The sequence below is a fragment of the Lepidothrix coronata genome, unplaced genomic scaffold (assembly GCF_001604755.1).
Source record: "Lepidothrix coronata isolate B3197 unplaced genomic scaffold, Lepidothrix_coronata-1.0 Scaffold7, whole genome shotgun sequence".
Lineage (NCBI taxonomy): Eukaryota > Metazoa > Chordata > Aves > Passeriformes > Pipridae > Lepidothrix > Lepidothrix coronata.
The window spans coordinates 4,619,032-4,639,289 of record NW_016690187.1 but is presented as its reverse complement, the minus strand read 5'-3'; the positions used below and the strand labels follow the sequence as shown (position 1 = coordinate 4,639,289).

Here is a 20,258-nt window from a genome sequence, read left to right as displayed (position 1 = left end):
CCTGTGGAAAGGAAAAGGAGAAGGACCACCTAGAAAATGTGCCCATTCCCTGCAGCTTCCTATGGCAAAGATGCCTCTGGAAGTTGGACCCCCTAGAGGCCATGCACAAACCCACTTTTGAGCATGTTGCTCCACTAGAACTGGGTTTCTACGTGGATTTCTGGAGAGAATTTGATAGCTGCCTGGGCACAAGGCAAATAATGTAACAAAGTCACAGTGGGTGGCATTTGGTTGCACGGGTCTGTAATAATATAATTTGGAAGCTGTGGCTTGGAGAAAGCTTGGTCTCATGAATATTTTCTCTTTGGTAAGATAGATGGGAGCAGGGTTTGGGGGTTTTGTTACAGTGATCTATGCTTATGAATTTTTAGCAAGTAGAAAAATATATTCAGAGTAGTAAAGCTTTGCCACAGCAGTGGAGATGTGATATGGGTGAGGATGAATCAGTGTTGCAAACAGGCATTATTAAATTATAGGGAATTTGGGCTTTGGTTACACTAGCCTGTGCAACATCTGAGAGTTATACAGTTACATTGTTTGCACATAACGAGGGAATAAAACTGAAAACCCAATTTTCGTAGGGTTATTAGTCCTTTAAAAAAAAAAAAAAAAGAAAAGGAGGATCTAATGAAATTTTTTTTTTATATATATATATTAAAGCAGATCAGTGAAGTAGTGTTTGGACCAACCACAGCCCATCCTCCTTATTATCCAGTTAGCCAAATGTTCCCAGTAATTCGTGCCAGCTGTTGACAGTGTAGCAGCTAAGTAAGGAGCTAATTCCAAAACTTGGGGGAAGATTTTGATTCACTTTACCACAGCCTACAGAGTGGCCGGTGATTAGTGTGTTCTTTAAGGTGCATTTGGGTTTTAAACTGTGTAAAAATGTTTTCTGAAGGATGGTGAATATTAGAGAAACTGACTTAACTGAAGAGGTTTAGATTTTCCAGCTTTTCTGATGGCATGCACATCAAGCTGTGGCTATCATTCTGTTGTGTTTTGAAAATACAGTGTGTTGATCATGTATATTTGTTGCATGGTGTTTTTTCTCTAGGGAAAATGTGTGATCTGAAGGTACCATTTCTTTTAATAATGATATAAAGATCTCTCACTCCCCTTTCTCTTTCTTTATCCCTGCATTGGTAAAAATGAAAAGCTACTTGAATAAGAACAGCTCTGGTGTAACCCATTCTGTGCCATGATCCTTTGCAATTTTTATTCTATGTGATGCACATAAGCAGAGGAATGTGACTGGTCTGCAATTGCCAGAAAGAGTATAGCACAAAAAATATTTACATGCATTTTTCTGTAAGTTAGAGCATATACAGTGTAAGTTTTGCATGTACTTTATTTTTTGTTTTAAAGATTTCTTTTACTTACCAGTTTCAACTGTAATCACTATTTCTGTGGTTTCTTGGCATATTCACAGATCCCTGAAGAATGTAGGGTGAAAGGGAACAAACCAGCATTTTTACAACAAAAGCTAAGTGAACAACAATTTATCGAATGTAGCATTGGTCTTTAAGTCTTTGTTTACACATGTGCTATACAGGAGAGAAGGAAGCAGGATGAGTGGCAAGTTCAATCAAGCATTTTTTTCTCCTTACCATGTGATTAACTTTTATGTTTCAGTCTTCCCCTAGTTAATTCCTTCCACTACCTTGAACTGACATGCCTGAAGGAAAACCAGTTGGCCTTTTTGTTTCTAATATTCAAAGCTTAATTTCTATTACTTCCTTTTAATTGTTGCTTGCCTCTTTATGTGCAGGAAATAATAAGTGAAATTATAGCCTAGACTTAACCATTTTTGCAGCTGTTTTTGTAGGTCAAAACTGTGATTCTAGTGCTCAGTTACCCTGAAATGGACAAACAATTTCAGTCAGAAAAGGATTCCAGCAAGTACCAATTCTGTTGTGTTATCTCTATTCAAAGGGAGATGAATTGGATAGGAAAAAAAGAAGTATACATTGGACTTTAATAGCATACACAAGATGGAGTTCTTGAATTGTTCTGCATAATGAAGTGAAGGATACACATGGCACTTTTCATTATGAAAAACTTTATAAACTATGAAATTTTTTTAAAAATCCTGAGGTTTTTTTATGAGAGCTTTTGAAGGGAAGTGTATTTTTTGGACCTGTAGTTTCTATTCATCTCGAATAGTTGATAAAACAGTGTGGATTGCATCTATATAAAATGTATGTTTTTAAAGGGAAAATATTCTGTAGTGCAGCCCCCCAAAGGTTTTCAGGTTTCATTATATTTCAGAAGATGGTTACTAGTTCATTACAGCTTAGAGTACTGGAAACTGTGCATTGAGGTTTGTTGATTAGTTACTGTGGTCTTTACGAGAGTCAGTAAGAGATTGCTGTTAAGAAGGAATGTGACAATCTTTCCTGTGTGGCACAAAGTGTCACTTTATCTCGGGTTTTGGTGGGACTCCCTAATTTATCAGAGGGGAATAAATTGTTTGGGGAATTCGTGTGTCTTTAGAAAGTGGCCCATCTTTGATCTCTCATATGCAGTGAAGTGCCCCTATAGCTACCAGCACAGCAAACATGATTTTCCATGTGATAGCAGTTGTCAGCCTTTCGAGGCTGCAGAGACCTTATTGTAACAGGTCTGCTATTGCTTTCTCTGTCAAGCCCATCAGAGTGTTATGATCCAGCAAGGTTATGTCTTTCAGATCCCACTCTTCCTATTTTCCAGCAAATATGAGTAACCTGAAATGGATGATCTGAAAGAACTGGTAATGAAACTCATTGGCTGTGAGAACCTCTGATGGTGCTCTGCCTGGTGGTAAAGAAAAAGTTAGAGTGGATACAAGTAAGGAGAGAAAAGGATAATATTACTTGTACCATGAGATAATATATTTGCTTATAGGATTACTGCCCAAAACTCCTAAGTTTAGGAACCCTACCTCAGAGCACTGGGAAATGAAAACTTTTTACTTGGTAGCATCAGTCTCAGATCTGAGATTGCCCAAAATTGTTTGGCAGCCCACTTTGATCTATGAAATCATAAGTATGTATACATCGGAAGAGAGGCATATAAAATCTGGCTCTTAACAGAAATTGAGTCTTCATATATTTTTATATGCATTTATCCAGATCTACAGTATTTGCATGTAATAAAACCAAAGTATTTGGGCATTTGTTAAGTCTTGGTGGCAACTGTAATACCTTGCCATTTACAAGGGTCACCAGATTTATTTCATATTCCATATGAACGTTTCCAAAAGTCTTTCTGCCTTAGAATCCATGACAAAAGTTTTCCTAGGCTGCCTTAATGTAAAACGTGTGCATGTGGTGTTTGAAGTAGACATAAAAGAATTATACACTGCTTATTGCTTCATTTACCATCCCTTTAAAACAGTAACCAGTAAAACGAGTAGAGAGTTGGATTTGTACATCACAGTGTTCTGACCAGTTTGCCCATCATATATTCTGAAATTACACAGTAGCAGCAATCTTAAATTCACCCTGAAAATACCATGCAATCTTCCATCTTCATGTGTGATAAGATTTTAAGGTTCTAAGGGCCAAGGTATATTAACTGCATAAGGTTCCAGCTCAGTAGAGTGCGTAAGCACATGGCTAACCACATGGCTGAAAATGGGTGTTTTCACAGTGACACTTGCCTTGACTAGCTCATTTTTCTCCCTATATATCCTACAGTTATGTAACTTAAAAGGTTAAATGGGACTGTGTTTTTAGAAGTTGAAGAGCAATGAACACCGAGTTGCAAATACAAAGCTTTTGCGAGGGCAAACCATTTCCATGGGGAAAACCTGCTATGGGTTCTCAAATAGGCATGTCGAGCAAACTGGAGAATCTCCATTTCTGATGTGTCCAGTGACATCAAGTAATAAACTGAAATGCACTGTATATGCACTGGATGAAGAGCTGAATCTAGTTTTGTCACTTTTCAAAGCTTTAACTCCAAGGAGTTTACATAATTCAAACCAGACCCATTCTATCTAATATGACACAAATTTGTAGCATACTGTGTTAATGTTAAAAGTATCCAAGTACAGTATAATATATCTCTGTGGATTTGCTATTGGATTTTTGTCTTAGCAGGGTGTGCCATTAGTGACCATTTAGTTTTTATTGCAGTATGGAGTACAGGTGATTTTAAAAAAGCCGATATGAAAGCATCTGTCAAAAATGCTAAAGATGAATACATGCAGCAATGACTCCAGTTATTTACTAGATTGTGACAAGATTACAACACTATATTACCTTTGAGTATTAGTTTCAAGAGCACTACAGTATAGCTCTTGCAAAATACAGCATAGATTTTATAGTGAGTGAATGACTGAACTGTCAGCAAAGTATTTCTTAATTGTGGCTAAGCACTTGGAAAGAACATTGAGCACAGGGTAAGGGGGTATCTTCTTTTCAAGCTTTTCAAGCTTTTCTGCTAATAATAGTTACATGGTGCCACAATTTAAATATTTTTCTCAGAAAGTGATTGCAGAAGCATGCAAATGTCTTATTTCCTTCATAAACCTTTGAAAATAACCCTCCTGGGTCTTTTGCCTTTTGCGCTTGGCTCTGAATGGCACCCCAGGGAGTTGACATCTCTTATCAGAAACTAGCAGCCAGGCAAGGGGCAGCCAGCATATTGAGAGGCCATAATAGTGTGTTGGTCAAGGTCACAAGACAGGTACTGAAAGGTCTCTTGTTGTGTTAAACAAATGCTATTTCCTTCCTGCCTTAAATGAGAGCTAATTTTTTTTTGTGAGCTTCTCTTTTGGCAAAAGAACAATAAGGATAAATAAGGCAACCTTTCTAGTGAGAGATTAGCATTAGATTATCATAAATCCACAGATTAAAAGAGCTGTGGTCAATGAGACCAGGCATTGTAAAATGAAATAAAAGGACTAACTGAAAGTGGCGTCCCGTGATAGACAGAGGGTTAACACAATATTGTGTAAATGTAACTGTGGACTAAGTAGAAATGGGAAGAACAAAATGCACAGTACTTTTTTCAAAGGTTACAGTTCTGATTGCATTGGGGAACAGAGCAAGTTTTTTCTGTTGTGGTAGTAGGAGAAGGCTAAAAGTGTATTCTATGTGATCTCTAAACTACTGAGAATTTATTGGTGAGAGCAGTAAAATTTTAGTTGTTTTTAAGAATCCTTTACTATAGTCTTTTAATTAAGAAGTCAGAGACCTCAGGTATAGATATGCTTCTAAAAATTAAAATGATAGGCAGAAGATAAATTAATCAAATGTATCCTTGGATATAGGTTTTCAGTCTGCACTACTGAATGTTATTTAGTACTATGTTATCAGGGCTTTCTGCTCTCAAATCTGGCAAACTCTGTGTTCTCTCACCTTCATGTAAACTCTTCTGAACTTTTCTGTCTGGTTTCTGGTGATTTAGTAAATGTCAGAATTGATTTTACTGAAGTTCCGTGCAGGTGTATAGGTAGATTAAAACATCCCTGTCCCGATTTCCCCTGTGAGGGATGGTATCTGTTTGGTTATTTGCTCGCTGTGTTTAAGCGCTGAGTCTGCACGTCAGGTGGAAGGATTGCCCCTTAGACAACGTCAGCCCGCTGCCCTCTGGTCCAGGAGAGAGAGATCGTTGTCTTCCCCAAGCAACTGAGAGTGGCTGGGAACTCTCTAGAACGCTGGATGGTACAACCAGCAGGGAGCTTTGAGCAGAAGCTGAGGCTCACAGACTCCTATAAATATTAGAGAACAAACAGTACCAGGCTGCAGAGACAACTGGGAACAGAGATGTGCATATCTAGAGGGGACTGTTCAGAGCTTGTTGCAGCTGTGGAAGCCATTGAAAGATGACAGGCTAAGATTAAGCAAAGCTGCCCAAAAAGGACAAAGTGAACAGTGGCAAGGACAAAGTGAGCAGTGGAGACTGATTCTTGAAGTGTTGGGTGCTTTTTTGGTTTTGTGTTGGGTTTTTTTTTTTTGGTTGTGGCATGTTTCTTTTGGTTTGGTTTGATTTTAACTTTAACCCGTGTCTCTGTTGAGTAAATTTTATTAATAATTAAGAGTATTTCTGCCTTCAATGAACCCATCTTAAAGAAAAGAAATGAGCAAGAAACTGGGCAAAGAGGGCAAGGACCCTGTGTGGGTGAATAGAGGACACCTGTCATTACTCAAGAGTAAGCAGGAAATACACAGGAGATGGAAGCAGATCACTTGGAATGAATATAGAGAGGTTGTGAGAGTAAGTAAAAATGAGACAAGGAAGGCCAAGACCCATCTGGAATTAAATCTGTCCAAGGATGTCAAGGACAAGAAGGGCTTCTTCAAATATTTCAGTAACAAAAGGAAAACCAAGGATAATGTGGGCCCATTACTAAGCAGAAGGGAGACTCTGGTAACAGAGAAGTCTGAATGCCTTCTTTGCATTGGTCTGCACTGACAAGGCCAGCCCTCAGGAATCTCTGACTCAGGAGAGCAGGGTAAAGGAATGTTGGAAGGCAGACTTTCCCTTAGTCAAGGAGGTTTGAGTTAGAGAATATGTAGGCAAACTTGACATCCACAAGTCCATGGGCCCTGACAGATGCATCAACGAGTGCTGAGAGAGCTGGTGAGGCCACTCCTGATCATCTTTGAAAGGTCATGGCAATCAGGAGAGATGCCCAAGGACTGAAAGAAAGTGAATGTCACCCCAGTAGTCAAAAACAGCAAGAAGGAGGACTCAGGGGACTCTGTCCACATGGATGACAAGAAGGTTTTCAGGAGTCGTCAGCATGGATTCACTAAAGGTAAATCATGCTTGACCAACCTGCTTGCCTTTTACAATGAAACAACTACCTGGAGGGATGAGAGACATTGTCTACCTCGATTTCAGCAAGGCTTTCAACACTGTCTCTCACAAGGTCCTCATGGGCAAACTCAGGAAGTGAGGATTGTATGAGTGGACAGTGAGGTGGATTGAGAACTGGCTGAACAGCAGATCCCAGAGGGTTGTAATCAATGACACAGGATCTAGTTGGAAGCCTGTCACTAGTGGTGTCCCCCAAGGTTCAATACTGGGTCCAGTAGTTTTTTAACTTATTCATCAGTGGCATGGATGGAAGGGGCAGATGCCTCCTCAGCAAGTTTGCTGGGGACACAAAGGTGGGGTTGATACTCCAGAGGGCTGTGGAGGGATGGGCAGAGAAGAACTGTCTGAAGTTCAACAAAGGCAAATGCAGGGTCCTGCACCTGGGGAGGAATAACCCCAGACACCAGCACAGGCTGAGCTGCTGGAAAGCAGCTCTCCAGAGAAGGACCTGGGGGTCCTGGTGGACAACAAGCTGTCTATGACCTAGCAGTGTGTCCTTGTGGCCAAGAAGGACAATGGTATCCTGGGATGCATTAGGAAGAGCATTGCCAGCAGGTCAAGCAAGGTGATCCTGCCCCTCTACTCAGCCCTAGTGAGGCCACATCTGGGGTGCTGTGTCCAGTTCTGGCTCCTCAGTGCAAAAGGGACATGGAGTTTCTGGAGCAGGTCCAGCAGAGGGCAACTAAGATGACTGAGGGACTGGAGCATCTCTCTTACAAGGAAAGGCTGAAGGAGCTCAAGGTTGTGGAGTCTCTCTCACTGGAGATACGCAAGAACCATCTGGACACAATCCTGTGCCATGTGCTCTGGAATGACCCTCCCTCACATGGGAGTTGAACCAGGTGACCCACTATGGTCCCATCCAACCTCACCCATTCTGTGATTCTGTGAAAAGTACAGGCCAGACCATCTCAAAGCTCTACCCATCTTGAGGACTCATAACTTGACTATTTGGACTTTGATTTATGTGAAGATTTCTTGTTTATCCTACTACCATTCAATTACTTTCCTACGTCTGCAGTAGGGAATAGCTTTAGTGATACACTATCATTTAATTCCTGAACTGCTGGGGTATGATACATTTGTTATGGAAAATACATGATGTGGTTGTTGACCCAGTAATTTATAACATTAAACTGTAAGTTTTTTCCCAGGCTAGAAACATATTTGTGTTGCAGTTCGTTTCATTCATTCTGCGTTTGAGTGAATTTAGATTCTAGAATGATTTTGAGGTAGGAAGTATTTCTAATAGAATTCAAGGTTTAGTGCATTGGAGAGGATTTCCTTTACCAGACCATAATTCAGCTGATGGTGGTTGCTCTGTTGTAAAGTATTGATGTCTTGGGATAATGTTTTAGCACAGTCAGGGAAATAGAAGCAGCAGGAATCCAGCTCTGTGAGTCACTATCAGTATTTAATATTCATACCTGCATATTCTAGGAATAGGTGCCATCATTCATTACATTAGTTGCCCAGATGAAGCAGTTAATTGATGAGCTGTTAACTTAAGGATGACTAGAGCTCTTTTTGGTCATCAGTGAAAAGACATTGCTTAGGAAGAACTCTATCATGAGGATAATAATTTGAAACCATTTAGCAAGTAGAAGATGAAATCAGGCTTCTAGATTTTGTTCATCCCTTTTTTTCTCCTCCATTTTTGCTCTTTTCTGCTGCTTCTCACATCCTCACACAAATAAGTTTTCAATCTTGTATTTGCACCAAATAGTCTTGATGTTGTAGACTGACTACCAGGCATTTGCTATCAGATGCCATACAATGAGTAGCAGATGAAAATTTCAAGGGAGTAAAGACAGAATTTACTTGCCTTACAATGAATTTATCACTGACTTGTAGATGTGCATCTCCTTTCCTCTTACCCATCCCTGTAAAATCATTGAATTGTCATTCAGCTTCCACCATGGGTAACAAATATTTTGATAGTACTGTTAGACACAGTTCAACGTTATTTTTAAATCAGCTTTTTCTGGATCTTAGAATAAGGCTGAATATAAATAATCAGAAGGAGACATTTTTAGAATGATTGACTGTATTGAACAAGAAACTTGTGAAGGACTTTAGAAAAGATTAGAGAGTTCTCTAGTAGTAGGTAAAAGCAGCTTAAATTAAATTTACTACAGTTTTTATATGCTGAAATTATCTGTTTCACAGAGAATTGTAGCAAGGAAAATGGTAGACAAATGTTACAGATTCCAAATTAGGTACTAAGGAAAATACAGGAAATGAAATATTGGCAAAAATTTACTGTACTTTTCTGGTGTCCTGCTGAATACACCTAAGCATTCAGACAGTGATGTGCTAAGTTACTTTACAAGGGCTAATGCATGGCATGGTGTTGTTAAAACAAGTTGGGAAATACAGGACACTGAACAACTCTGTAACCTTTTTTTATGACTATGCTTCTAGCAATTTATTTGCATCAGAATCCAAAACTGGACTAGGTTATACTGAAAAATTGTGTGATACCGTTATCTTAGTAAGTTTACGGTGGAGACTTCTAGTAACCACCTAGTGAGTCTTTTTTCGCCAGCACTCGACTCAAATTCAGCAGGCTCATCTGCCTGGTTTGTTTTCATATATTGGTCTGAGGGACATGTATAGATCTTGTTGTCTTTGGTTTTTTAGAAGCTTGTGGTAGCAAATGCTTGAGGTCCTCAGTCTAGAAGTAATGTGCATCTTGGAGTTTAGAGTGAAACAAGATGCTCCTGAGAAAGAAGCTAACAAAAAGACACAATTTTTTCCACAAAATTTCCACAAAATGCTGTGCCATCTCTTCCTTGAAAGTTTTTTTTTTTTTTTCAGAATAATAACCTTTGTGCCCGGGATTACCTTCAACTATTCCCATTAAAAATTTATCTGAAAGTGACCAAATTCAGTTTTATATGAAATCCGAGTTTGTATTGAGATAGCATTATGAAGCAATTTGTGACTGCTCTGGTTAAGATAGGCATGGGCACTGGGAGTTTTTATGTCCTGTGATAACACTCCTCTCACTGTTTTTCTAGTGGTATTGGGAAAGACATAATCACTGTATTGACATAGAGAAGGGACAAGTCTGATGCAGGTGTCATGGATTAAAGTGAAAAAACATCAGAAGCACACAAGAACTGCTTGCTTAAGGGACCAGGAAGGTAATACCTCCTGTCCTGAAGGCAGGAGACATCACATTTCTGGGGCCCTGAGAAGAATTTCTGCTGTCCAGATTTGGACAGGATGTACCATTTGAGTGGAGTTCTGATCTAAGAGTTCTGAATTGACTGACAAGAATATGTGCAGTTTGAAAAAAAAAAAAAACGAAAGATTGGGTAGAAAGTCTTTCCTCCAAAACCTTGAGAAAGTTAAATGCAAAATGCTTATGTTAGAAGGCCAGTAATAGTGTTTTTTCCTTGTACTGGTTCTTCTGAAGTCAGAACAGGAGTGTTTACAAATTATCATTCTGTATTTTTCACAGTTGTTACAAATTTATAGATTTTGGGGGATTACATTCAGGATGTCTATATCCTGACAGCTATGAAATAAAACTGACAGATTTGTAACTGAGAATTCTGTATTTCTTGTGAACAAAGACAGAAGAACAAATGAGTAACACAGGTGCTGGAGATGAATGGTGGTATCAAGACAATTGTCAGTGTTGGTGCTATGTCATTTTTATATTTGGCAGTTAGGCAAATTGTATTGACTTTAATATCATGTAGTTACATTCCAGGAAAAATTTAAACATGGTGCATATTGGGATTGAGATTGATGGTCGTAGTTCTCTGGTTGATGCGGTTCCTCTCTAGCCAGCAGTTACTTCTCATCAGTGAAAGGGCATCGGAAATAAATGAAAGTGTACTTAGTGGTTACTGTTTCTTCAGGGTATTAATTTCTGCACTTATTTCTGGGATCATACTTCTTGTTGATCAGACAGCATGATACCTGAATACATGGGACTACTCTGGCTGCTGAGAAAACATCTGTACTGCTGGCAGCTTTGCTGACAATTGCATTGATACTGTAGGTACTGCAGCTTAGGTACAAGAAATGATCCCTCATTAGGTAAAAGGATGATTGGCCCAGATACTGCACCACTCCTCCTTACATGTGGCCTCTACTTGATAATTTAACATAAGATTTTGACACCCTTGAAGGCAGCACCCACTCATCTTTCAACCTGTAATTGTCTATGTGTTTCCTTTTCCTAGGTTTTTTCCCATTAATGTTTCAAAGAATAGAAAATGTCCAAATGACAAGAAACAAAAGCTAATTAATTGTCTTAGAGTCACATGGATAAGGAAGAGTGTAATAAAATGGGATGTGATGCATAAGGTCTTTTCCACTAACACCTTCCATGAACACTTTATTCCATAATATGTCTCCTTATTCCAATTTTATTTTTGAGGTGTGCCAGAATAAATATTTCGGGCAAGAATTTGATTTTTTTTTTAACTTCATGATTCTAACCTGCTTTAAAAAAGACAAACCAAGCAACCACACATCCCCTGTCCCCCCCAACAACAACAGCCCTACAAAACTGCAGATACTGTGTACAATAAAAGAAAGTTCTTTCTGATCTTCTGTAGCTATGGATGCTTGACCTGGCAGTCTTGTAAACAGCAATCTAATCCAGGGAAGATCTTGGGATCAGCCTATACCAGAAAGGAAAAAAAAAAAAAAAGCACAATCAAACCTCTATGGAGTAAAAGTATGTACAAAGGGAGTTAGTGTAGAATAAGTTACCGTGTTTTCAATTCTCACCCTCACTTTTGTTACACCAGCTTTCCTCTGCAGACAGGTTTAAGGGAAGGATAATTTTTTAAGGATGAAACTCAATTTTCAGAGGGGAATGGGATTTAACAGTACAACTATCATTACAGTTTGTGAGCTGCATGTAAAGATGTTGAGAGTTTTATGGCTTACATTTTTAATGCAGCTGTGTTTAAATGTCTTTTCTATATTCTGCTGCAACATCAGTTTTATATCATGTGGAACTAAGCTATTTTACCTTCTATTTAGACATATTCCCAGGTATCATTAAAAATAACATTTTAAGGCAGATCTTGTGACAAAATCCCAGCTAAATGCATTGTTGGTTATAAATAAAGCTGCTTCTTCAAGCTTTCTGGAAGACTATTTCTTGTCTTCATACCCACGGATGCAACTCATGCCATATTTTCATGTATGCTTTCATCCTTGTTTTCTCCAACAGAAAGGAGAGCCAAACTGCAGTATTTTTTCTCCAGAAACGACAGAGCAGCTGACCTTTGAGATTCCTCTGAATGATTCTGGCTCTGCTGGACTTGGTGTGAGTTTGAAAGGCAACAAATCTCGTGAGACTGGAGCTGATCTTGGGATTTTCATCAAATCTGTTATTCATGGAGGTGCTGCTTTTAAGGTATGGAAGAAGCACATCAGAAGATGACTGTTAGAATTCTGTCATTTCTGTGTTGAATGCTGAATCTCAGTTAATAAGCATTCTAGGAAGGAATACCTTGGTCACTCATTCCTTTAGATGAGCTGCAAATCTAATATTTTGTCCCGTGGCTCTGGTGTTGTGTGTGGTAGGGTTTACCACAATGAAAGTGAATTGGTGGAAACCTTGGGGGACATTGTGATGCTACAGAAAAGGGCAAAAGGGAAGAAGGATAATGATGTGTAGTTATGAGTAGAGGCTGCCTTCCAGCTTCCCCACAACCTATAGAAAGGGAAAAGTTTGCCTGCTGATTGGCTTAGTGACAGAGAAGTTGATATCTACACTGTCTCTGTAAACAAAAAACTGTCTTATAATTTTCTTTTTATTAAAAATATTTTTTTACCGCTATACTAAAAACGTGTCTTGGCTGAACTCAACATCAATTGTGCAGAAGTTACCAATTGTTCCTGAGGTGAATTGAATTGGTTATACTAAATTGGTAAATGACAGTGTTGTGAGATGTTCTGTTCCCTCTAAGGGCTGTACAAGGACTGTTGTATATTTTATGATAAAAAAGTATTTGAATTATTTTTTAATCTTCAAAAAATCTGTTGACAGCATTTTTTCCCCCAAATACCATTTGAAAAATGTAATCTTTTTTGAAATTAGAAACAAAACACTTAATCTTTCAGGGCTAGTATGTTTAACTCTTGTAGATCCATAATGTAATTTTTGCCTTTTCTGTTATCTCAGCAATTCCTTGCAGTTTTCTTTTCTGTAAAAATACCTTTTAATTCAGTGTATGTAAATTGCTCTGCTGACATCAACCTGCTGAGTAAGACAATTCACAGCATTAAAACTTTCATGATCATCTATTTACAGCAGCTAGTAAATAGCAATAATCAAGGGTTTAGCTTTGATCTGAATGCTTAATAGTTCCCTGCTTCTGTTATTTACCTGTCCTAGTCCCATGGTTATTTCAAAGCTTGGATCTTCATCTACTTGGTGTATATTAGAAATGAGTTAAGGCACAGTTGGCCAAATTAGGGCTGGATAAACTCAATTTATGTGCATGTCTGCTACAGAGTCTGACTCATTTAACTGTGGAAATGAGGCTGCCCTCTTTGTTTTCCCAGCTCTGTGTCCCTGAGTAATTGTCCACACCAGTTGCAGTGACAGTGTATATTGCCACACATAAACTCATTGTTTTGAACAGCAAAGCTTGTGGATCCATGCTCCGGGCTGGCTGCCTGACTTGTCACATCACAGACAACATAAGACAACCCTTTCTAGCTGTGTATATTTACCACTCTCTGTTTCCCCATAGTGACCCACTCCAGAGCAGTTGATTTTGGCTTGTGACATCTGCAGACTAATAAAGCAGAACTTCTGTGCTCACTCCTAAGTAAACCAGCACAGTTAGCCATCTTTACTAGAAGATTATTTTGTCTTGTGATAGCCTGTGGTCCTGTGACCTGTGCTCTATTCTGCCCTTTCACCACTTAGAACTGTGTTGTGGTAATAGATCTGAATGTAGGCTCCAGAGCAAATGAGACAGTAGCTGAGGCTGTAGCTTCAACCAGAACTGTTCAGAGAAACTTTGCTCTGAGTTTTATACAAGTGCTCACAGAATGCGATCATTTTGGCAGTGTTTTAAGACTCACTGTTGTGTATGCAATGGAGAACAGCTGCCTTTCTTCTGTTTAATGACCTTTATATAGAACACAGCCTAATCAGTGGGTATTAACAATTAATAAAATTTCTTGTATCAAATTTAAAAGTGTGCACATATTTGTGCATAAATATTTAACGATGTCCTATTGTCCTTATTTTAAATCTCTCCTTGGAGCAAGTTTTGAAATGAAAAGCCTTTCTTTCCAGATGGTAGTTGTCCAGAGCATTTTCCCATGCTATTCATTGTTACTTTCTGAAATGGATTATTATGGATTAAGACATGTGCATTTGCTTTTCAGTGTACAATATTTTCTTGGGAAACTGTCACAGGAGGAAATCATAAGGCTCACTGACATGAGAATTCTCTCACTATTTCTCACTTCTGCATTTAGAATTTAAAATTTGTTCAGTTTTGGTGTATCATGCTAATGTGAGTGGGAACTTTATCCCCTTGTCTATAAAGTCACTGCTTGTCTTCAAAAGAAGACAAGTAATACATCAAATTTCAGCACATTTGTTTCACTGATGAGGAAAATGCTTAATCCTTCTAATGCTGTATAAAGGTTTTGATACATTAAATTTCTTTTACCAGTGTGTTTTTTAGAGTGAAGAGTAATGAATGAAATGCAAACCATCTTGTTTGGTTGCTGTTACTTGTTATTGGTTTGAACCAAAGGTCTGAAGAGAGACCAAGGTTTTTTAGTTTTTTGACACGTTAACACATTAATCCAGCTCTGATGTGTTACTGGCATTGCAAAGTGTGGTAAGGGATTTGTAAAAAAACATAATGGAAAATTTAGTTCTTTAATTCTATAGTTGATGATTTTTTTTTTTTGTCCTACATAAAGATTTTAGAAAATGTCAATTCATGAAGCATTATACATGCTACAGTAAGACTCAGTTCTGTTTACTGCTCTTGCTACAACACCAAAAGAAATGAAAATGCCTTAATGTTCCTAGTTGGTATTCTAACACTGTATCCTGCAAGAATAAAAACAGTTGCTTTTGCTGATTGAACCATTATGTCCCTTCCTAACATCCTTTTATAATTTTTGAAGTGTCTATTTTTTATCATCCCTAAGATAAGAGGTTACTAGAATACTTGATATTTGTAATTATGCAGAGCCTTTCATGTGAAGAAGACTAACATTTGACTGAGTTTAAATGCAGATCTTTTTCCATAACCTAAAGGTTTTCAGCCTTGTTCATCTCGACACATCCTGGCTTTTCACTTGTGATGCATTCCTGATGATCAGGTACTTGCAGTCTACTGCAGTGGAGCCATTGTAACAAATGATGGAATACTTTCTACATGTGCATTGTTCAAATCAGACATGGTGTAGCTTGGACCTCCTTGGTCCTTCTGAGTAGGACCTCTTGGTCCTACTGCTGCTACAGTAAACATTGCTTGTTGTGTGCAGTGGATAGGGAAATTGGATAATTCCCATAAATGCCATCAGGGAATTCCTGAGAGAAATGTCACTGATGTGATAGGGGAAATAACTAGTTTTGCTTTGATTAAAAATGTAAGTCCTTGAAGAACATGGCAGCATATCTTCCTGCTCTACTGTAAAAAGCCTAAGTCTTGTGAATGACTATGTGAAGGATGTGGTAGCCATGTGGAGGTATGTTCTATCCCTTGCTGTGAGTCTTCGTTAAAAAAACCGGCATTTTTTGAATAAACAAGGGAGGAGCAACATCGCCCCTTATTAGAATAGCTCACTCACAGTTTCAGAGGTGGCATTTGAAAACTGTTCTGCTGAAATGCCAAATGTTGTTTTTCTGCTGAAAAGCCACAAAGAAATCTACCTCTCAGAGATGAAAGAAGAGACGTGTTAAAACAACATTTAGCTTGTTTTGAGCCAAGCAGATTTTCTTGCAGTTCAGGCTTCCAAACCAGGCCATAACACAAGGGATGTGAAAATCTGTGTTTGGAAACTCTTTAAACGTTGGGATTTTTTTTCCCTGGTCTTTAAAATGGCAAGAGGTTTTCCTGTGAAATAACTCGCACCTGAGCTTGTGTGAAACCAGTGTTCAGCTGTCTTCCAACCTGTCTTGTACAGGTGACTTAGCAAGTCTGGTTGATCAACATTTATAAAGGATACACACCATTTTTCTCTGATCACAGTTGAAATGTTGAATTTTTCATTTAAATGTTGCATGTAAGAGACTGGGAAAAAGGGCGTATGCATCACAAGAAGCTCTTTAAGAATTAACATTATTAAAATGTAAATAAATATAAGGTCTCATACAAAAGTATCACAAGGAATATTAGAAATTGGGCCAATTGAGAGCTTTCTGAGGCTCAGTGATTCATTTAAGAATATGCACTGTGTTCAGGACAGTTGTGTAGTCAGCGGATGTGGTCATGACAAGATGCATTTGACACTAGAAAGAAACTTTAACAGATATTTATTTAGTGGTTTATCCACAGAAAGAAAAAAAAGAAATCCAAGAACCTGTGGGACAGTAGGAGGAGGACACGAGGACATGTAAAATTTCTGTCTCACAAAAAACCCCCACCATTTTTTCCTCAAACTCCTGTTGCTGTGAATAGCTCCATTCATTTCAGCAAATATTGATAGAACACAAAGGAATTACAACATGTGCAAATAATAAAATTCACTGTTCAACAGTGTTAACTCTTCTCTCCCTAAGCTTTAGCATGTGTGATGGCATCATTTTTATGTAGAGAACCAGTGGGGTTCACTTACTTTGGCTATATGTACATTTAAGTTGGCATGAAATATTCAGCAGAGGGGTGGGAGAGATTTCAGTATCTCTTCCAAATGGCATTGCTGTTTTCTATTCTCCATTCCCACACTCTCCTGAGAAAAGTTTTACTTCTCTTTGTTTTTCTTCACTGAGTGACTTACCTCCCAATTCTGTCTTTCCATCTTCTTGTCCATCCCAATTTATTTTGGATGCTGGTATATGCTGTTTCTTCTTCAGCTCAGTGGTTATCTCTACTCTGCTGTGCTACTAATGATACCCAGTTCCAACAAAAATAATACTTAGTAAAGCTGGGTGTGTCACAGCTACTGCAACTCACTTGAGCAAAAATAACTTAGACTTGGCAGAATAATTAATTGAACATCTTAGTTATAGAAAAAATAAAAATCAGATAGTATATATATTTTGGATTACTCAGATGCATGAAATATGTAAACAGTTTGGATGAGTGCCTTATGGAGAGTTTGTGATGAGCCTGTGAATTCACCAGATCCATTTTAACCAAGCGGTGTATTTATGTGCAAGAGCTTTCCCTGCTTTTCTTCCTTCACTACCTTATATTGGATGTCTTCAGTTTTTTACTCTTTCTCCTTCTTGTTTGAGATCTGATGCCATCCTGATAGTTGTGAATTTGACAAGCTTTAAAAGAAACTCTTGTGTCTCAATTATATGGACTTTGTTTTCTTGTTAAAGAGAGAAGTCCATGGCACATGCTTTTATGAAAAGAAATAAATCACAGATCATAAGGACAACAGCAATTGGATTCCTAAATCAAAAAACAACAGTGTCCACAATTTTGTTACATCCACAAATGTCAGTTAACCTTGGCAAATGAAACTAAATGACTTTTTCAAAGCACAGGTTACTTGATATGGCTCAACCCTAATTTTGTTATTGGCAGCAGTTTTGGATTTTGTAATATAGAGACAGCATTAATTAATAAGGATGCTTAAGTCTTAATGACCATTCTGAACTGAGAAGTCTAGTCCATATGATGGCATGATAATCGTGACAAGGTGGACACTAGTAAGACTCTAAGACAAAATTTTTGGAGCTATTTCTTACCAGACCTTACAGGAGATAATGCAGGGAAAATAAATTGTAATACTCCTTTGTGGTTGAAATGGGGATACTAACAGCTGTGGTGTGGACCCTTTTAACTAACCAAAAGCTTCTTTTCCTTTTTTGGGGGGATTGAGTTCTTTTTGTTGTTTGTATTATTTTGTTTTTGAGTGTTTGATTGGTTTGGTTCAGTTTGGTTTTAACTGATATAAATAAAACTGTCCATGTGAGAAAAACAGCAGTCTGTGCATGCACTTCTGTGTTTTTGTTTGCACTATGAACTCTTTACAAAATGTAGTAAATAGAGGAAAAAAATCCAATTACTGGACACAAAGTTATTTCTGGCACCATGCAGTCTCCTGTTTCTTGAATTATAGGAAACAACGTCCAATTGTCTTCATCTTGCTTTCCTGTGTGTAGAACCTCTGCCTAACAATTAATTCTTGGGTTTTTAAAAAAAAAATTCTGTTTTTATTTTTTGCTTGTAGGATGGTCGTTTGCGAGTAAATGATCAACTTGTTGCAGTTAATGGGGAGTCGCTGCTGGGCAAGTCAAATCACGAGGCCATGGAAACACTGAGGCGCTCCATGTCCATGGAAGGGAACATTCGTGGGAGGATCCAGCTGGTAGTTCTCCGGAGACTAGAGGTGCAGACAGAGGTGAAGCAGTAAATGCATTTATTAGATAAATGTCTTTCCAGTCCCAGTGGTTTTGCATACAAGAGATGATGGCTAAAGTCTTGCTCGCAGAGAGCTTCTCCTGGCTGGAGGAATTCTTGACTTTATGGAGAGAGGATTCACGCAATGTCCTGGTTGATATCTTCTGGTTTTGCTGTTCCTGTTGAGACTAGGCTAAAAGTTGCCTCTTATTTTAATTTGACAAGTGTGAGAACAAAAGCAAATGTGATTCCAAAAAGGGTTAGTTTAAGATAATTGCGTTGATGTAGTTTTGACTGTTTGCTACCTCCTCAAAGCAATAGCTGGGATACAGATACTTTAAATTATTCTGATTTCATTTGTTGTTATAATCAGAGACCTTAGTATCTTAATGTGACTTGGATTTTAATTCACTCTTTTTTAGTTTCATTAGTATTTTAATTATTTTTTTGAGTGTGTTTTTCTGGTCCTGTCTTCCCTTTTTTTTTTCTTATTTTTGACTTTCAAAGAATTAATATATTACTTTTCCTTTAGGATGGGTTTCTGAGTTGATTAACATAAAATTTGCTTAAGTAAGGTAACAAAATAAGAGAAGAAAGACATTTTTAACCATTATGTTTTCCAGACCTTGTATAAATTGATGTTTGCCAATTGCCTCTTATTTTGAAAAGGATTGGTTTTATGATCTCCCTTGCTCCCTCTTTTATGCATGTGTGCACATATGCACAGTCTCTCCTCATCTTTACATAGACAATATGTATGTTATACTGGCTGCCTTTTCTACTGATCCCAGTTTTAATTCTAACCCTTGAGTAAATATTTTAATAGGTTTTAAACATCTGTACAGTTCTTAAAAATAAAAGAGCGTAGAAGTAGGTTTGGAGTATAAAAGGTTGTAATAAATCTCATTGTAGAATTCCAAGGTATTATTACTAGTTTCTTATTTAGTAAGCATGACTGGAACATTTTAAAATGTTACAAACACTTATGTTTGTGGGTGTATTCACATAAAATATCAGGGAGGAAGAGGATGAAAATCTGGCGTATCTTAGAGGAAAACACCTTTTTTGCTTTCCTTTTATATGTGACAGCATCATGCTGTAAGGAAGAATTATAAAGTATATGTTATATTAGTTGTTCACTTTTGTGGTACAAGAAAGATAGCTCACCTTCAGAGAAGGCTCACTCCTGCAAGTTTTCTTTATTTCACAAAAGCCAATTTTCTTTTAGAAAAACCTTCCAATCAATTAAGTTGACCTAATAAAAGTATGAGGCTGCTTTCTGTAGTTAAGTGTATAGTTTTGAATATTATCCAGATGTATGAAGGCAGTAAATAGTCTTGACTCATGCCCTATGAAGAATGCATAATGAGGTCTTGATTGAATCAAATTCATTTTAAACAGGAATTAATTTTTATAGGATAGTCTTTAGGTTCAATTGTAATTCCATTTGAGTCTGGAGAACGCAGCAGAAATGCATTGTTGTTCGTTCTTTCCTTTTCTCAAAACAGCTACCAGAGTACTGCATCTCAGCTTGGTAGAGGGAGAATATGTTTGGAAACGCATTATTGTTTTTATTGGTCAGGACACTAATGGAGGTCTTCCATGACAGCTATGTTTTATAAGATGTATACTCGAATTAGGCTGCTTACTGATCAGTTGTTGGGATATTGATTGTGTCATTTACCAAAGAGCTGGAAAAGCAGAGTTGTTGTTGATGTTAATTTAAGACTCCTTATCCCAGTCCATCCAATTCTCCAACGGATGGTTTGGAGAATTAGCTAGCAGTATCCATGAAAAAGCAGTAAATGTGGACTTGACAATGTAAAGAATGTAAACTAAAAGATTTCCAGTTACAAGAAGAAACATAGTTGTCAGTGGCTGTGTGGTGCATGCGTGTTTCTGTACAGAGGT

At 37.9% G+C, this 20,258-nt stretch overlaps 1 protein-coding gene across 1 annotated transcript in view; it reads left to right on the top strand.

The window, feature by feature from the left end:
• Positions 1–20,258, top strand: part of PARD3B (par-3 family cell polarity regulator beta) — a 400,197-nt gene that overhangs the window by 187,866 nt on the left and 192,073 nt on the right. The window contains exons 11-12 of the mRNA XM_017837617.1: positions 12,017–12,202; positions 18,178–18,348. Coding sequence (XP_017693106.1) covers positions 12,017–12,202; positions 18,178–18,348 — 357 coding nt within the window. The remainder of the gene's footprint in view (positions 1–12,016; positions 12,203–18,177; positions 18,349–20,258) is intronic.